Here is a 19574-nt window from a genome sequence, read left to right on the forward strand (position 1 = left end):
ATCGAACCCACTACCCTGCGTTACAAGCGCCATGCTCTACCAACTGTGCTACAGAAGGACCATGCCATGTATCCCCTTGTGAGACACCGTCCAGACGTGCCATGTATCCCCTTGTGAGACACCGTCCCAGACATGCCATGTATCCCACTGAGTCCTCTGGCACTCCTCTGTTCAATAGCCTGCTGCTGGTTGAGGTAAAACTGCCCCTGTTCTGTTGTCACTGACTGGGTGCCTTGTATTTCCTACAGGAGGGCTACAGTGTGAGACCAGCTGACCTTCCACATCAAACCAGCCCGTCTCTACCTAGAGGACACCTTCTGTCTACTACATCAAGACTCTGTCTCACACCTACATCCCAGACTCGGCCCTGGCTCCTTCCCCGGGCCCTAACCCCTCCCGGAGCGCTACGGGGTCCCCTGCCCCGGAGACCGTCCTTCAGTCCATCCCGGCCCTGGTAAGCCCTCTAAGGCTGCAGCGCCTGGTCATTCAGCCGGTCGACATGTTGGTCAGCATCCACGCCTGAAGCTCTACATCGCTCGGATCACACGCCGTTGTCGTTCTCCCTGTTCGACAGAGGACCGCTCTGTACTACAGCCAGACAGCTGATTCACGCACTCACCATGCACTACGCTGCCGGGGCGCTGTTCAGGCTGGTGAGTGGGGGTGTGTGTGTGTGTGCGTGCGTGTGTGTGTGTGTGTGTGTGTGTGTGTGTGTGTGTGTGTGTGTGTGTGTGTGTGTGTGTGTGTGTGTGGGGTGTGTGTGTGTGTGTGAGGTGTGTGTGAGTGGGTGTGTGTATTTACACCTGAATAGCCAGATATATACAGCAGTAACTGGTCTGTATAGACTACAGCTGTAACTGGTCTGTATAGACTGTATAGACTACAGCTGTATCTGGTCTGTATAGACTACAGCTGTATCTGGTCTGTATAGACTACAGTTGTATCTGGACTGTATAGACTACAGCTGTATCTGGTCTGTATAGACTGTATAGACTACAGCTGTATCTGGTCTGTATAGACTGTACAGACTACAGCTGTATCTGGTCTGTATAGACTGTATAGACTACAGCTGTATCTGGTCTGTATAGACTGTATAGACTACAGCTGTATCTGGTCTGGTCTGTAAGTCTGTATAGACTACAGCTGTATCTGGTCTGGTATAGACTACAGCTGTATCTGGTCTGTATAGACTACAGCTGTATCTGGTCTGTATAGACTACAGCTGTATCTGGTCTGTATAGACTGTATAGACTACAGCTGTATCTGGTCTGTATAGACTGTATAGACTACAGCTGTATCTGGTCTGTATAGACTACAGCTGTATCTGGTCTGTATAGACTACAGCTGTATCTGGTCTGTATAGACTACAGCTGTATCTGGTCTGTATAGACTGTATAGACTACAGCTGTATCTGGTCTGTATGGACTACAGCTGTATCTGGTCTGTATAGACTACAGTTGTATCTGGTCTGTATAGACTACAGTTGTATCTGGTCTGTATAGACTGTATAGACTACAGCTGTATCTGGTCTGTATAGACTACAGCTGTAACTGGTCTGTATAGACTACAGCTGTATCTGGTCTGTATAGACTACAGTTGTATCTGGTCTGTATAGACTGTATAGACTACAGTTGTATCTGGTCTGTATAGACTGTATAGACTACAGCTGTATCTGGTCTGTATAGACTGTACAGACTACAGCTGTATCTGGTCTGTATAGACTGTATAGACTACAGCTGTAACTGGTCTGTATAGACTACAGCTGTAACTGGTCTGTATAGACTACAGCTGTAACTGGTCTGTATAGACTACAGCTGTATCTGGTCTGTATAGACTACAGCTGTATCTGGTCTGTATAGACTACAGCTGTAAATGGTCTGTATAGACTACAGCTGTATCTGGTCTGTATAGACTACAGCTGTAACTGGTCTGTATAGACTGTATAGACTACAGCTGTATCTGGTCTGTATGGACTGCAGGACTGGTCAGCTAGCTGTAACTGGTCTGTATAGACTACAGTTGTATCTGGTCTGTATAGACTACAGTTGTATCTGGTCTGTATAGACTGTATAGACTACAGCTGTATCTGGTCTGTATAGACTACAGTTGTAACTGGTCTGTATAGACTACAGCTGTAACTGGTCTGTATAGACTACAGTTGTATCTGGTCTGTATAGACTACAGCTGTATCTGGTCTGTATAGACTACAGCTGTATCTGGTCTGTATAGACTGTATAGACTACAGCTGTATCTGGTCTGGTATAGACTGTATAGACTACAGCTGTATCTGGTCTGTATAGACTGTATAGACTACAGCTGTATCTGGTCTGTATAGACTACAGCTGTATCTGGTCTGTATAGACTACAGCTGTATCTGGTCTGTATAGACTACAGCTGTATCTGGTCTGTATAGACTACAGCTGTATCTGGTCTGTATAGACTGTATAGACTACAGCTGTATCTGGTCTGTATAGACTGTATAGACTACAGCTGTATCTGGTCTGTATAGACTAATCTGGTCTGTGACTACAGCTGTATCTGGTCTGTATTGACTACAGCTGTATCTGGTCTGTATAGACTGTATAGACTACAGCTGTATCTGGTCTGTATGGACTACAGCTGTATCTGGTCTGTATAGACTACAGTTGTATCTGGTCTGTATAGACTACAGTTGTATCTGGTCTGTATAGACTGTATAGACTACAGCTGTATCTGGTCTGTATAGACTACAGCTACTGGCTGTAACTACAGCTGTCTGTATAGACTACAGCTGTATCTGGTCTGTATAGACTACAGTTGTATCTGGTCTGTATAGACTGTATAGACTACAGTTGTATCTGGTCTGTATAGACTGTATAGACTACAGCTGTATCTGGTCTGTATAGACTGTATAGACTACAGCTGTATCTGGTCTGTATAGACTGTATAGACTACAGCTGTATCTGGTCTGTATGGACTACAGCTGTATCTGGTCTGTATAGACTACAGTTGTATCTGGTCTGTATAGACTACAGTTGTATCTGGTCTGTATAGACTGTATAGACTACAGCTGTATCTGGTCTGTATAGACTACAGCTGTAACTGGTCTGTATAGACTACAGCTGTATCTGGTCTGTATAGACTACAGTTGTATCTGGTCTGTATAGACTGTATAGACTACAGTTGTATCTGGTCTGTATAGACTTTATAGACTACAGCTGTATCTGGTCTGTATAGACTGTATAGACTACAGCTGTATCTGGTCTGTATAGACTGTATAGACTACAGCTGTAACTGGTCTGTATAGACTACAGCTGTAACTGGTCTGTAGACTACAGCTGTAACTGGTCTGTATAGACTACAGCTGTATCTGGTCTGTATAGACTACAGCTGTATCTGGTCTGTATAGACTACAGCTGTATCTGGTCTGTATAGACTACAGCTGTAAATGGTCTGTAAATACAGCTGTATCTGGTCTGTATAGACTACAGCTGTAACTGGTCTGTATAGACTGTAGACTACAGCTGTATCTGGTCTGTATGGACTACAGCTGTAACTGGTCTGTATAGACTACAGCTGTACTGGTCTGTATAGACTACAGTTGTATCTGGTCTGTATAGACTACAGTTGTATCTGGTCTGTATAGACGTACAGTTGCAGCTGTATCTGGTCTGTATAGACTACAGTTGTAACTGGTCTGTATAGTATAGACTACAGCTGTAACTGGTCTGTATAGACTACAGTTGTATCTGGTCTGTATAGACTACAGCTGTATCTGGTCTGTATAGACTACAGCTGTATCTGGTCTGTATAGACTGTATAGACTACAGCTGTATCTGGGTCTGTATAGACTACAGCTGTATCTGGTCTGTATAGATAGATCTGGTCTGTATAGACTACAGCTGTATCTGGTCTGTATAGACTACAGCTGTATCTGGTCTGTATAGACTACAGCTGTATCTGGTCTGTATAGACTACAGCTGTATCTGGTCTGTATAGACTGTATAGACTACAGCTGTATCTGGTCTGTATAGACTGTATAGACTACAGCTGTATCTGGTCTGTATAGACTACAGCTGTATCTGGTCTGTATAGACTACAGCTGTATCTGGTCTGTATAGACTACAGTTGTAACTGGTATAGACTGTATAGACTACAGCTGTATCTGGTCTGTATAGACTACAGTTGTATGTATAGACTACAGCTGTATCTGGTCTGTATGGACTACAGCTGTATCTGGTCTGTATAGACTGACTACAGCTGTATCTGGTCTGTATAGACTACAGCTGTATCTGGTCTGTATAGACTGTACAGCTGTATCTGGTCTGTATAGACTACAGTTGTATCTGGTCTGTATAGACTACAGACTGGTGTATAGGTCTGTATCTGGTCTGTATAGACTACAGCTGTATCTGGTCTGTATAGACTGTATAGACTACAGCTGTATCTGGTCTGTATAGACTGTATAGACTACAGCTGTATCTGGTCTGTAGACTAGCTGAACTGGTCTGTATAGACTACAGCTGTATCTGGTCTGTATAGACTGTATAGACTACAGCTGTATCTGGTCTGTATGGACTGGATCTGGTCAGTATAGACTACAGCTGTAACTGGTCTGTATAGACTACAGCTGTATCTGGTCTGTATAGACTGGCTGTACAGCTGGTCTACCCATAGACTGTATAGACTACAGCTGTATCTGGTCTGTATGGACTGCAGCTTAACTGTATAGACTACAGCTGTCTGGTCTGTATAGACTACAGTTGTATCTGGTCTGTATAGACTGTATAGACTACAGTTGTATCTGGTCGTATAGACTGTATAGACTACAGCTGTATCTGGTCTGTATAGACTGTATAGACTACAGCTGTATCTGGTCTGTATGTATAGACTACAGCTGTAACTGGTCTGTATGGACTACAGCTGTATCTGGTCTGTATAGACTACAGTTGTATCTGGTCTGTATAGACTACAGTTGTATCTGGTCTGTATAGACTGTATAGACTACAGCTGTATCTGGTCTGTATAGACTACAGCTGTAACTGGTCTGTATAGACTACAGCTGTATCTGGTCTGTATAGACTACAGTTGTATCTGGTCTGTAGACTGTATAGACTACAGTTGTATCTGGGTATCTGTATAGACTACAGCTGTATCTGGTCTGTATAGACTGTACAGACTACAGCTGTATCTGGTCTGTCTGTATAGACTACAGCTGTAACTGGTCTGTATAGACTACAGCTGTAACTGGTCTGTATAGACTACAGCTGTAACTGGTCTGTATAGACTACAGCTGTATCTGGTCTGTATAGACTACAGCTGTATCTGGTCTGTATAGACTACAGCTGTATCTGGTCTGTATAGACTACAGCTGTAAATGGTCTGTATAGAGCTGTATCTGGTCTGTATAGACTACAGCTGTAACTGGTCTGTATAGACTGTATAGACTACAGCTGTATCTGGTCTGTATGGACTACAGCTGTAACTGGTCTGTATAGACTACAGCTGTAACTGGTCTGTATAGACTACAGCTGTAACTGGTCTGTATAGACTACAGTTGTATCTGGTCTGTATAGACTGTATACAGCTGTATCTGGTCTGTATAGACTACAGCTGTAACTGGTCTGTATAGACTACAGCTGTAACTGGTCTGTATAGACTACAGTTGTATCTGGTCTGTATAGACTACAGCTGTATCTGGTCTGTATAGACTACAGCTGTATCTGGTCTGTATAGACTACAGCTGTAACTGGTCTGTATAGACTACAGCTTATCTGGTCTGTATAGACTGTATAGACCACAGCTGTATCTGGTCTGTATAGACTACAGCTGTATCTGGTCTGTATAGACTACAGCTGTATCTGGTCTGTATAGACTACAGCTGTATCTGGTCTGTATAGACTGTATAGACTACAGCTGTATCTGGTCTGTATAGACTGTATAGACTACAGCTGGGTCTGAGACTACAGCTGATCTGGTCTGTAGACTACAGCTGATCTGGTCTGTATAGACTACAGCTGTACCTGGTCTGTATAGACTGTATAGACTACAGCTGTATCTGGTCTGTATGGACTACAGCTGTATCTGGTCTGTATAGACTACAGTTTATCTGGTCTGTATAGACTACAGTTGTAGGGTATAGACTGTATAGACTACAGCTGTATCTGGTCTGTATAGAGCTGTAACATAGACTACAGCTGTATCTGGTCTGGGACTACAGTTGTATCTGGTCTGTATAGACTGTATAGACTACAGTTGTATCTGGTCTGTATAGACTGTATAGAATACAGCTGTATCTGGTCTGTATAGACTGGAGACTACAGCTGTATCTGGTCTGTATAGACTGGGGGAGACTACAGCTGTAAAAATCTGTTGTATAGACTACAGCTGTAACTGGTCTGTAATAGCAGCTGTATCTGGTCTGTACAATCTGGCTTATAGACTACAGCTGTATCTGGTCTGTATAGACTACAGCTGTATCTTTTGTATAGACACAGCTGTAAATGGTCTGTATACTGATAGACTATCTGGTCAGCTGTATCTGGTCTGTCTCTCAGCTGTATCTGGTCTGTATAGACTGTATAGACTACAGCTGTATCTGGTCTGTATAGAGTTGTATCTGGTCTGTATAGACTACAGCTGTAACTGGTCTGTATAGACTACAGCTGTATCTGGTCTGTATAGACTATAGTACCCCTGTATCTGGTCTGTATAGACTCCCTTGTATCTGGTCTGTATAGACCAGCTCTGGTCTGTATAGACTACAGCTGTATCTGGTCTGTATAGACTACAGTTGTATCTGGTCTGTATAGACTACAGCTGTAACTGGTCCCTGTATAGACTACAGCTGTATCTGGTCTGTATAGACTCCAGCTGTATCTGGTCTGTATAGACCTCAGCTGTATCTCCTCCCCTCCCTCCCTCTGGTCTGTATAGACTACAGGTATCTGGTCTGTATAGACTACAGTTGTAACTGGTCTGTATAGACTACAGCTGTATCTGGTCTGTATAGACTGTATAGACTACAGCTGTATCTGGTCTGTATAGACTACAGGTGACTGGTCTGTATAGACTACAGCTGTAACTGGTCTGTATAGACTACAGCTCTTACAGTTGTATCTGGTCTGGTCTGTATAGACTACAGGTAACTGGTCTGTATAGACTGGACTACAGCTGTATCTGGGCCTGTATCGTACAGCTGTAACTGGTCTGTATGAGGTATAGACTACAGCATTGCAAGCTGTACTGGTCTGTATAGACTACAATCTGGTCTGTATAGACTACAGTTGTATCTGGTCTGTATAGACTGGTAGACTACAGCTGTATCTGGTCTGTATAGACTACAGCACTGGTCTGTATAGACTACAGCTGTACTGGTCTGTATAGACTACAGTTGTATCTGGTCTGTATGACTGTACATACTACAGCTGTATCTGGTCTATAGATGGTACCACATCTGGTCTATAGACTGTACTATACAGCTGTATCTGGTCTGTATAGACTGTATAGACTACAGCTCTAATGGTCTGTATACCATAGACTACAGCTGTAACTGGTCTGTATAGACTACAGCTGTATCTGGTCTGTATAGACACAGCTGTATCTGGTCTGTATAGACTACAGGTATCTGGTCATAGACTACAGCTGTAAATGGTCTAAGCTGTACCATAGACTACAGCTGTATCTGGGTAGACTGTATAGACTACAGCAGTCTGGACTACTACGGTCTGTATAGACCACAGCCGTAACTGGTCTGTATAGACACATCTCTATTATCTGGTCTGTATAGACTACAGTTGTATCTGGTCTGTATAGACTGTACAGACTAGCAGTCTGGTCATTACGGTCTGTACTATACTACAGCTGTATCTATAATGGTCACCATACTACAGTTGTATCTCTAATGGTACCATACCACATCTGGTCTAATGGTACCATAGACTACATGAGCTGTATAGACTAATGGTACCATACCAGCTGTATCTCTAGACTACAGCTGTATCTGGTCTGTATACTACAGTTGTATCTGGTCTAAAGTATAGACTACACATCGGTCTAATGGCACCATAGACTACAGCTGTATCTGGTCTGTATAGACTGGTATCTGGTCTGTATAGACTACAGCATCTCTAATGGTATCTGTCTGTATAGACTGTATAGACTACACAGCTGCAACTGGTACCATGGACTACAGCTGTCTGGTCTAACTACAGTTGCATCCGGTCTAGACTACAGTTGTACTGGTCTGTATACTGTACATAGACTACACTGTATCTGGTCTAGACTAAGGTACCTGTATAGACCAGCTAGACTAATGGTCTGTATAGACTACAGTTGTATCTGGTCTGTATAGACCACATCTGGTCTGTATAGACTGTATAGACTACAGCTGTATCTGGTAATGGTACAGCATACTGGTCTGTATAGACTACAGCTGTAACTGGTCTGTATAGACCACAGCTGTATCTGGTCTGTATAGACTACACATCTGGTCTGTATAGACTACAGCTATACTGGTCTGTATCTACAGAATGGTCTGTATAGACTACACTGTAGGAGGGAGGGAGGGAGGTACAGGGAAAAATCTGTTAGTCTGTTGTCGCCATGGTTTAATGCGCCATGGCATGCGCCATGGTTTTGGTCTGTATAGACTACAGCTATAACTGGTCTGTTTCTATACAGAGGGTTTTGAAAATCTCCTGTGAGGATTTTTGAACAATTGATCTGGGAGGGAATAGACTACAGCTGTCTGCTGTCTTAATAGACTATGGTTTTAAATGCCCTGGTCTGTAATCTTTCATGGTTTTAAACTGGTCTTTAATGCGCGATGGTTTTACAGTTCTATGGTCTTTTAGAAAACTCTATCTGATCTTAGAGGGACAATTGAACTCTCTCTATCTTATCACTGATCCTGTCTTGGTCTTTTCGACTCGACGATCCCTCTCTCTCTCTTTTGACTGCAATTGACCCTCTCTCTGGTCTGATCCCTCTCTCTCTCTTTCACTCGATCCCTCTATCTGGGCTCGATCCCTCTCTCTCTTTAGACTCGATCCCTCTCTCTCTTTCGCCGATCCCTCTCTCTCTCTTTCGCCTCGATCCCTCTCTCTCTCTTTAGACTCAGCTTATCCTGATCTCTCTCTCTCTCTTTTCGCTCGATCCCTCTCTCTCGCTCGATCCTCTCGTCTCGCTCTCTTTCGCTCGATACCTCTCTCTGGTCTGCTCGATCCTCTCTCTCTCTTTCGCTCGATCCTCTCTCTCTTTAGCACGATGTAACTGGTCTCGATCTCCTCGCTCGATCCCTCTCCCTTTCTCTAGATACTCTCTCTTTCAGCTCGATAACTCTCTCTCTCGATCCTCTCTCTTCGCTCTCTCTCTCTCTTACGCTGATCCCTCTCTCTCTCTCCTCTCACTGATCTCTCTCTCTCTCGATCCCTCTCCCTCCCTCTCTGGTCTGTCGCTCGATCCCTCTCTCTCTCTCAGCTGTAGAGAGGGGGAGAGAGAGGAGAGGAGAGGGGGGACCAGGCAGGAGGAGAGAGAGATGATCCTCTCTCTCTCTCACTCGCTGAGAGGGAGGGAGGGGGATTCCTCTCTCTCTCACTCAGAATCTCTCTTTTCGCACGATCGCTCTCTCTCACTCTCTAGAGGACTCTCTCTTTGGAGGGAGGGAAAAATCTCTCTCTCACTCTCTTGTTTCTTTGCCGATTCAGCTCTCACTCTCATGTCCCTTTTTTTGCTCGATCCCTATCTATCACTCTCTCCCTCTCTCTCTTTTGCCGATCCTCTCTCTCTCTCTCTCTCTCTCTCCTCCTCTCTCTCTCTTTCTCGATCCCTCTCCCTCTCTCTTCCCTCGCTCTCTCTCTCCCTCTCTCCCTCTCTCTCTCTCCCTCTCCCTCTCTCCTCCCTCTCTCTCCTCTCTCCCCTCTCTCCCTCCCTCCTCTCTCTCTCCCTTTCTCTCTCCCCTCTCTCCCCTCTCTCTCTCTCCCTCCCTCTCTCTCTCTCCCTCCCTCTCTCCAGGCTGGGTGGTGGGGTCTCTGGATCTCCTTGGTAGTCCTGCCAGTCTGGTGAGGTCCTTCGGTAACGGAGTATCAGACTTCTTCCGTCTGCCATACGAGGGTTTGACCCGGGGCCCCGGGGCCTTCGTCAGCGGAGTGTCACGAGGAACCACCTCATTCGTCAAACACATCTCTAAAGGTACCACATCTCTAATGGTACCACATCTCTAATGGTACCATACCACATCTCTAATGGTACCACATCTCTAATGGTACCACATCTCTAATGGTACCATACCACATCTCTAATGGTACCACATCTCTAATGGTACCATACCACATCTCTAATGGTACTATACCACATCTCTAATGGTACCATACCACATCTCTAATGGTACCATATCTCTAATGGTACCACATCTCTAATGGTACCACATCTCTAATGGTACCATACCACATCTCTAATGGTACCATACCACATCTCTAATGGTACCACATCTCTAATGGTACCACATCTCTAATGGTACCATACCACATCTCTAATGGTACCATACCACATCTCTAATGGTACCATACCACATCTCTAATGGTACCATACCACATCTCTAATGGTACCACATCTCTAATGGTACCATACCACATCTCTAATGGTACCATACCACATCTCTAATGGTACCATACCACATCTCTAATGGTACCACATCTCTAATGGTACCATACCACATCTCTAATGGTACCATACCACATCTCTAATGGTACCATACCACATCTCTAATGGTACAATACCACATCTCTAATGGTACTATACCACATCTCTAAAGGTACCACATCTCTAATGGTACCACATCTCTAAAGGTACCATACCACATCTCTAATGGTACTATACCACATCTCTAATGGTACCATACCACATCTCTAATGGTACCATACCACATCTCTAATGGTACCACATCTCTAATGGTACCATACCACATCTCTAATGGTACCACATCTCTAATGGTACCGCATCTCTAATGGTACCACATCTCTAATGGTACCACATCTCTAATGGTACCACATCTCTAATGGTACCACATCTCTAATGGTACCACATCTCTAATGGTACCATACCACATCTCTAATGGTACCATACCACATCTCTAATGGTACCATACCACATCTCTAAAGGTACCACATCTCTAATGGTACCACATCTCTAATGGTACCATACCACATCTCTAATGGTACCACATCTCTAATGGTACCACATCTCTAATGGTACCATACCACATCTCTAATGGTACCACATCTCTAATGGTACCATACCACATCTCTAATGGTACCATACCACATCTCTAATGGTACCATACACATCTCTAATGGTACCATACCACATCTCTAATACATCTCTAATGGTACCATACCACATCTCTAATGGTACCACATCTTTAATGGTACCATACCACATCTCTAATGGTACCATACCACATCTCTAATGGTACACATCTCTAATGGTACCATACCACATCTCTAATGGTACCATACCACATCTCTAATGGTACCACATCTCTAATGGTACCATACCACATCTCTAATGGTACCATACCACATCTCTAATGGTACCATACCACATCTCTAATGGTACCACATCTCTAATGGTACCACATCTCTAATGGTACTATACCACATCTCTAATGGTACCACATCTCTAATGGTACCACATCTCTAATGGTACCATACCACATCTCTAATGGTACCACATCTCTAATGGTACCATACCACATCTCTAATGGTACCATACCACATCTCTAATGGTACCACATCTCTAATGGTACCACATCTCTAATGGTACCATACCACATCTCTAATACATCTCTAATGGTACCATACCACATCTCTAATGGTACCATACCACATCTCTAATGGTACCATACCACATCTCTAATGGTACCACATCTCTAATGGTACCATACCACATCTCTAATGGTACCACATCTCTAATGGTACCATACCACATCTCTAATGGTACCACATCTCTAATGGTACCATACCACATCTCTAATGGTACCACATCTCTAATGGTACCATACCACATCTCTAATGGTACCACATCTCTAATGGTACCATACCACATCTCTAATGGTACCACATCTCTAATGGTACCATACCACATCTCTAATGGTACCATACCACATCTCTAATGGTACCACATCTCTAATGGTACCATACCACATCTCTAATGGTACCACATCTCTAATGGTACCATACCACATCTCTAATGGTACCATACCACATCTCTAATGGTACTACATCTCTAATGGTGCCATCCCTAGTGACGAGGCAGCCATTGGTCTGAAATATAAACTCAGGATTGTGCCTTTAAATCCTGTATATTTTAAACAGGTCTGGGAACAGGTTAGTCAGTTAGATAATTCTCCTGTCAAGAGCACAAACAGGTCTGGGAACAGGTTAGTCAGTTAGATACGTCTCCTGTCAAGAGCACAAACAGGTCTGGGAACAGGTTAGTCAGTTAGATAATTCTTCTGTCAAGAGCACAAACAGGTCTGGGAACAGGTTAGTCAGTTAGATACGTCTCCTGTCAAGAGCACAAACAGGTCTGGGAACAGGTTAGTCAGTTAGATAATTCTCCTGTTAAATAGCACAAACAGGTCTGGGAACAGGTTAGTCAGTTAGATAATTCTCCTGTCAAGAGCACAAACAGGTCTGGGAACAGGTTAGTCAGTTAGATAATTCTCCTCTCTTCCTGTAGGCACGCTGACGTCCATCACCAACCTGGCGACCAGCCTGGCCAGGAACATGGACCGGCTGTCCCTGGACGAGGAGCACTATACCAGGCAGGAGGAGTGGAGGAGGCAGCTGCCTGAGAGCCTGGGGGACGGACTCAGACAGGGCCTGTCTAGACTGGGCATCAGCCTACTGGGTGGGTAGAGTATAGTCAGTTAGCCAGTCACTCAGCCAGACAGTCAGTCAGTTAGCCAGTCAGTCAGTTAGCCAGTCACTCAGTCAGACAGCCAGTCACTCAGTCAGACAGACAGTCAGTTAGCCAGTCAGTCAGTTAGCCAGTCACTCAGCCAGTCAGTCAGTGAGTTAGCCAGTCACTCAGCCAGACAGTCAGTCAGTTAGCCAGTCAGTCAGTTAGCCAGCCAGTTAGCCAGTCACTCAGTCAGTCAGTTAGCCAGTCAGTCAGTCAGTCAGTTAGCCAGTCACTCAGCCAGACAGACAGTCAGCACAGTGGAGACCAGCATGGTCCCAATAAACACCAAGGGTCTCTCTGTTTCAAAGACAGACAGTGGAGACAGACAGTCAGTCAGTTAGCCAGTCACTCAGCCAGACAGACAGTCAGTTAGCCAGTCACTCAGCCAGACAGACAGACAGTCAGTCAGTTAGCCAGTCACTCAGCCAGACAGACAGTCAGCACAGTGGAGACCAGCATGGTCCCAATAAACACCAAGGGTCTCTCTGTTTCAAAGACAGACAGTGGAGACAGACAGTCAGTCAGTTAGCCAGTCACTCAGCCAGACAGACAGTCAGTTAGCCAGTCACTCAGCCAGACAGACAGTAGGTACAGTGGAGTCAGACAGTCAGTCAGTTAGCCAGTCACTCAGCCAGACAGACAGCACAGTGGAGACCAGCATGGTCCCAATAAACACCAAGGGTCTCTCTGTTTCAAAGAGAGACAGTGGAGACAGACAGTCAGTCAGTTAGCCAGTCGCTCAGCCAGACAGACAGTCAGCACAGTGGAGACCAGCATGGTCCCAATAAACACCAAGGGTCTCTCTGTTTCAAAGAAAGACAGTGGAGACAGACAGTCAGCAGCACAGTGGAGACCAGCATGGTCCCAATAAACACCAAGGGTCTCTCTGTTTCAAAGACAGACAGTGGAGACAGACAGTCAGTCAGTTAGCCAGTCACTCAGCCAGACAGACAGTCACTCAGACAGTGGAGACAGACAGTCAGTCAGTTAGCCAGTCGCTCAGCCAGACAGACAGTCACTCAGCCAGTGGAGACAGACAGTCAGTCAGTTAGCCAGTCACTCAGCCAGACAGACAGTAGGTACAGTGGAGACAGACAGTCAGTCAGTTAGCCAGTCACTCAGCCAGACAGACAGTAGGTACAGTGGAGACAGACAGTCAGTCAGTTAGCCAGTCACTCAGCCAGACAGACAGTCAGTTAGCCAGTCACTCAGCCAGACAGTCAGTAGGTACAGTGGAGACAGACAGTCAGTCAGTTAGCCAGTCACTCAGCCAGACAGACAGTCACTCAGCCAGTGGAGACCAGCATGGTCCCAATAAACACCTAGGGTCTCTCTGTTTCAAAGACAGACAGTGGAGACAGACAGTCAGTCAGTTAGCCAGTCACTCAGCCAGACAGACAGTCAGTTAGCCAGTCACTCAGCCAGACAGACAGTCAGCACAGTGGAGACCAGCATGGTCCCAATAAACACCTAGGGTCTCTCTGTTTCAAAGACAGACAGTGGAGACAGACAGTCAGTCAGTTAGCCAGTCACTCAGCCAGACAGACAGTCAGTTAGACCAGTCATCAGCCAGACAGACAGTAGGTACAGTGGAGACAGTCAGTCACTCAGCCAGACAGACAGTAGGTTACAGTGGACTGACCAGCATGGTCAATCACAAACACTCTTATACAATATCTCTGTTTCAGAAAGACAATAATAGAAACATGCTACTGTTTATGACACTCTGGGGATACTCTGGCTCCAAGGACCATGTTGTGATTGGCTGGGAGGTTAAATGCTACTCTAGTGGGACTGCTCTATCCACACTGTCAATCACAAACATTACTGGTATACAATATCCCTTTGATATAGACCAGAACTTCAGGAACCAATAATACTGTAATACATGATACTCTGTTGTAATGCATACTACTCTGTTGTACTACATGACACTCTGTTGTAATGCATACTACTCTGTTGTACTACATGATACTCTGTTGTACTACATGATACTCTGTTGTAATGCATACTACTCTGTTGTAATACGTGATACTCTGTTGTAATACATGATACTCTGTTGTAATACATGATACTCTGTTGTACTACATGATACTCTGTTGTAATACATGATACTCTGTTGTACTAGTCGTGGACCAGCCCATGTTGATACTCTGTTGTACTAGCTGGCATGATACCCTGTTGTACTACATGATCCTCTGTTGTAATACATGCTATACTTGATCCTCTGTTCTCTCCAGGAGCGATAGCGGGCATCGTGGACCAGCCCATGTTGTAATATGTGATCCTCTGTTCTCTCCAGGAGCGATAGCTGGCATCGTGGACCAGCCCATGTTGTAATATGTGATCCTCTGTTCTCTCCAGGAGCGATAGCAGGCATCGTGGACCAGCCCATGTTGTAATATGTGATCCTCTGTTCTCTCCAGGAGCGATAGCTGGCATCGTGGACCAGCCCATGGTGTAATATGTGATCCTCTGTTCTCTCCAGGAGCGATAGCAGGCATCGTGGACCAGCCCATGTTGTAATATGTGATCCTCTGTTCTCTCCAGGAGCGATAGCTGGCATCGTGGACCAGCCCATGGTGTAATATGTGATCCTCTGTTCTCTCCAGGAGCGATAGCTGGCATCGTGGACCAGCCCATGGTGTAATATGTGATCCTCTGTTCTCTCCAGGAGCGATAGCGGGCATCGTGGACCAGCCCATGTTGTAATATGTGATCCTCTGTTCTCTCCAGGAGCGATAGCTGGCATCGTGGACCAGCCCATGCAGAACTTCCAGAGGGGATCAGAGATGCAGAGTTCAGCAGGCAGCAAGGCCAAAGGGGTCATCTCTGGAGTGGGGAAAGGCATCGTGGGGGTCTTTACCAAACCTATAGGGGGCGCTGCAGAGCTGGTCTCGCAGACGGGACACGGTGGGTTCACACACTTCGCCGTTTATGTTTTAAAAACATTTTATTTGAGCTTTTATTTTCCCACTGGCAGGTTAACTAAGAACTAATTATTTATTTCAGTCCCTGAGATCGTTTGTGACACATCACGTTCCAGGGTAGTGGGTTCGACCCAACCAGTAGTGGACACACCTCCAGTCCACCCAACACAGTAGTGCACACATGACTGTCCACCCAACACAGTAGTGGATAACCTCCAGTCCACCCAACACAAGTGGCATACCTCCAGTCCACCCAACACAGTAGTGGATAACCTAAGAACAAATTGGACACACCCAGTCCACCCAACACTTTATTTTACCTGTCCCCCAACACAGTAGTTGACACATCCAGTCCACCCAACACAGTAGTGGACACACCTCCAGTCCACCCAACACAGTAGTGGACACACCTCCAGTCCACCCAACACAGTAGTGGACACACCTCCAGTCCACCCAACACAGTAGTGGACACACCTCCAGTCCACCCAACACAGTAGTGGACACACCTCCAGTCCACCCAACACAGTAGTGGACACACCTCCAGTCCACCCAACACAGTAGTGGACACACCTCCAGTCCACCCAACACAGTAGTGGACACACCTCCAGTCCACCCAACACAGCTTATTCAGGCCTGACAAAGAGACCTTCTGGTCAAAAACGTTAAAGTTTATTGTATGGGAGCATTTCAACGTTTTTACACTTGACTACAAGTCCCCCTCCTAGCGGTATTCTAACATACAGATTACTCCCTCCCTGGGGGTCCTAGCGATATGCTAACATACAGATTGCTCCCTCCCTGGGGTTCATAGCGGTATGCTAACATACAGATTACTCCCTCCCTGGGGGTCCTAGCGGTATTCTAACATACAGATTACTCCCTCCCTGGGGGTCCTAGCGGTATGCTAACATACAGATTTCCCTCCCTGGGGGTCCTAGCGGTATGCTAACATACAGATTACCCCTCCCTGGGGGTCCTAGCGGTATGCTAACATACAGATTACTCCCTCCCTGGGGGTCCTAGCGGTATGCTAACATACAGATTACTCCCTCATAGCCTAACATACAGATTACTCCCTCCTGGGGGTCTGTTCTAACATACAGTTCTCCCTCCTGGGGTCCTAGCGGTATGCTAACATACAGATTACTCCCTCCCTGGGGGTCCTAGCGGTATGCTAACATACAGATTACTCCCTCCCTGGGGTCCTAGCGGTATGCTAACATACAGATTACTCCCTCCCTGGGGGTCCTAGCGGTATGCTAACATACAGATTACTCCCTCCCTGGGGGTCCTAGCGGTATGCTAACATACAGATTACTCCCTCCCTGGGGGTCCTAGCGGTATGCTAACATACAGATTACTCCTACCTGGGGGTCCTAGCGGTATGCTAACATACAGATTACTCCCTCAACAGTACTGTAGGCCTGCTGTAGTGTTCTGTCCTGGGGTCCTAGCGGTATACTAACATACAGATTACTCCCTCCCTCAACAGTACTGTAGGCCTGCTGTAGTGTTCTGTCCTAGCGGTATGCTAACATACAGATTTCTCCTCCCTGGGGTCCTAGCGGTATGCTAACATACAGATTACTCCCTCCCTCAACAGTACTGTAGGCCTGCTGTAGTGTTCTGTCCTGGGGTCCTGGCGGTATGCCAACACACAGTAGTAATGCTCCCTCCAAGGAGCCCTAGCGGTCCTACCGTAGCGGTATGCTAACAGGATGCAATACCCAGTCTATGGGGTGGTAGCAGTCCTAGCGTACCGGTATGCTAACAGGCTGTAATACCCAGTCTATAGGGTGGTAGCAGTCCTAGCATACCGGTATGCTAACAGGCTGTAATACCCAGTCTATAGGGTGGTAGCGGTCCTAGCATAGCGGTAGGCTAACAGGATGTAATGCCCAGTCTGTGGGGTGGTAGCGGTCCTAGCATAGTGGTAGGCTAACAGAATGTAATACCCAGTCTGTGGGGTGGTAGCGGTCCTAGCATAGTGGTAGGCTAACAGAATCTAATGCCCAGTCTGTGGGGTGGTAGCGGTCCTAGCATAGTGGTAGGCTAACAGAATGTAATGCCCAGTCTGTGGGGTGGTAGCGGTCCTAGCATAGTGGTAGGCTAACAGAATGTAATGCCCAGTCTGTGGGGTGGTAGCGGTCCTAGCATAGTGGTAGGCTAACAGAATGTAATGCCCAGTCTGTGGGGTGGTAGCGGTCCTAGCATAGTGGTAGGCTAACAGAATGTAATGCCCAGTCTGTGGGGTGGTAGCAGTCCTAGCATAGTGGTAGGCTAACAGAATGTAATGCCCAGTCTGTGGGGTGGTAGCGGTCCTAGCATAGTGGTAGGCTAACAGAATGTAATGCCCAGTCTGTGGGGTGGTAGCGGTCCTAGCATAGTAGTAGGCTAACAGAATGTAATGCCCAGTCTGTGGGGTGGTAGCAGTCCTAGCATAGTGGTAGGCTAACAGAATGTAATGCCCAGTCTGTGGGGTGGTAGCGGTCTTAGCTATGCTATCTAGCAGGTGTAGGACAGTTCAGTCCTCTTGGCCCTGGAGTGTTTACTAGCTGGGCCCTGGAGGGTTTACTAACTGGGCCCTGGAGGGTTTACTAACTGGGCCCTGGAGGGTTTACTAACTGGGCCCTGGACTTTATTAACTGGGCTGTTTGTTAACTGGGCCCTGGAGCGGTTTACTAACTGGGCCCTGGAGGGTTTACTAACTGGGCCCTGGTTTACTAACTGGGCCCTGGACTTTATTAACTGGGCTGTTTGTTAACTGGGCCCTGGAGGGTTTATTAACTGGGCTGTTTATTAACTGGGCCCTGGAGGGTTAATTAACTGGGCACTGGAGGGATTATTAACTGGGCCCTGGAGGATTATTAACTGGGCCCTGGACTTTATTAACTGGGCTGTTTGTAACTGGGCCCTGGAGGGTTAATTAACTGGGCTGTTTATTAACTGGGCCCTGGAGGGTTAATTAACTGGGCTGTTTATTAACTGGGCCCTGGACTTTATTAACTGGGCTGTTTATTAACTGGGCCCTAGACTTTATTAACTGGGCCTTGGACTTTATTAACTGGGCTGTTTATTAACTGGGCCCTGGACTTTATTAACTGGGCTGTTTATTAACTGGGACCTAGACTTTATTAACTGGGCTGTTTATTAACTGGGCCCTAGACTTTATTAACTGGGCTGTTTATTAACTGGGCCCTGGACTTTATTAACTGGGCTGTTTATTAACTGGGCCCTGGACTTTATTAACTGGGCTGTTTATTAACTGGGCCCTGGACTTTATTAACTGGGCTGTTTATTAACTGGGCCCTGGACTTTATTAACTGGGCTGTTTATTAACTGGGCCCTAGACTTTATTCTGGGCTGTTTATTAACTGGGCTGTTTATTAACTGGGCCCTGTACTTTATTAACTGGGCTGGTAGGCTAGACTTTATTAACTGGGCTGTTTATTAATGCCCACTTTATTAACTGGGCTGTTTATTAACTGGGCCCTGGACTTTATTAACTGGGCTGTTTATTAACTGGGCCCTGGACTTTATTAACTGGGCCCTGGACTTTATTAACTGGGCTGTTTATTAACTGGGCCCTAGACTTTATTAACTGGGCCCTGGACTTTATTGGCTGTTTATTAACTGGGCCCTATACTTTATTAACTGGGCTGTTTATTAACTGGGCCCTGGACTTTATTAACTGGGCCC

The 19574-nt window shown here is 45.8% G+C and overlaps 1 protein-coding gene across 1 annotated transcript in view; it reads left to right on the forward strand.

The window, feature by feature from the left end:
• Window positions 1–620: 620 nt before the first annotated feature.
• The window catches only part of LOC127917597 (intermembrane lipid transfer protein VPS13B-like), a 21752-nt gene continuing 2798 nt past the window's right edge, over window positions 621–19574 (forward strand). Inside the window, exons 1-4 of the mRNA XM_052500671.1 lie at window positions 621–663; window positions 9994–10170; window positions 12721–12891; window positions 15682–15858. Of these exons, the coding sequence (XP_052356631.1) occupies window positions 621–663; window positions 9994–10170; window positions 12721–12891; window positions 15682–15858 (568 nt within the window). The remainder of the gene's footprint in view (window positions 664–9993; window positions 10171–12720; window positions 12892–15681; window positions 15859–19574) is intronic.

Source organism: Oncorhynchus keta, unplaced genomic scaffold (genome assembly GCF_023373465.1).
Source record: "Oncorhynchus keta strain PuntledgeMale-10-30-2019 unplaced genomic scaffold, Oket_V2 Un_contig_1172_pilon_pilon, whole genome shotgun sequence".
Lineage (NCBI taxonomy): Eukaryota > Metazoa > Chordata > Actinopteri > Salmoniformes > Salmonidae > Oncorhynchus > Oncorhynchus keta.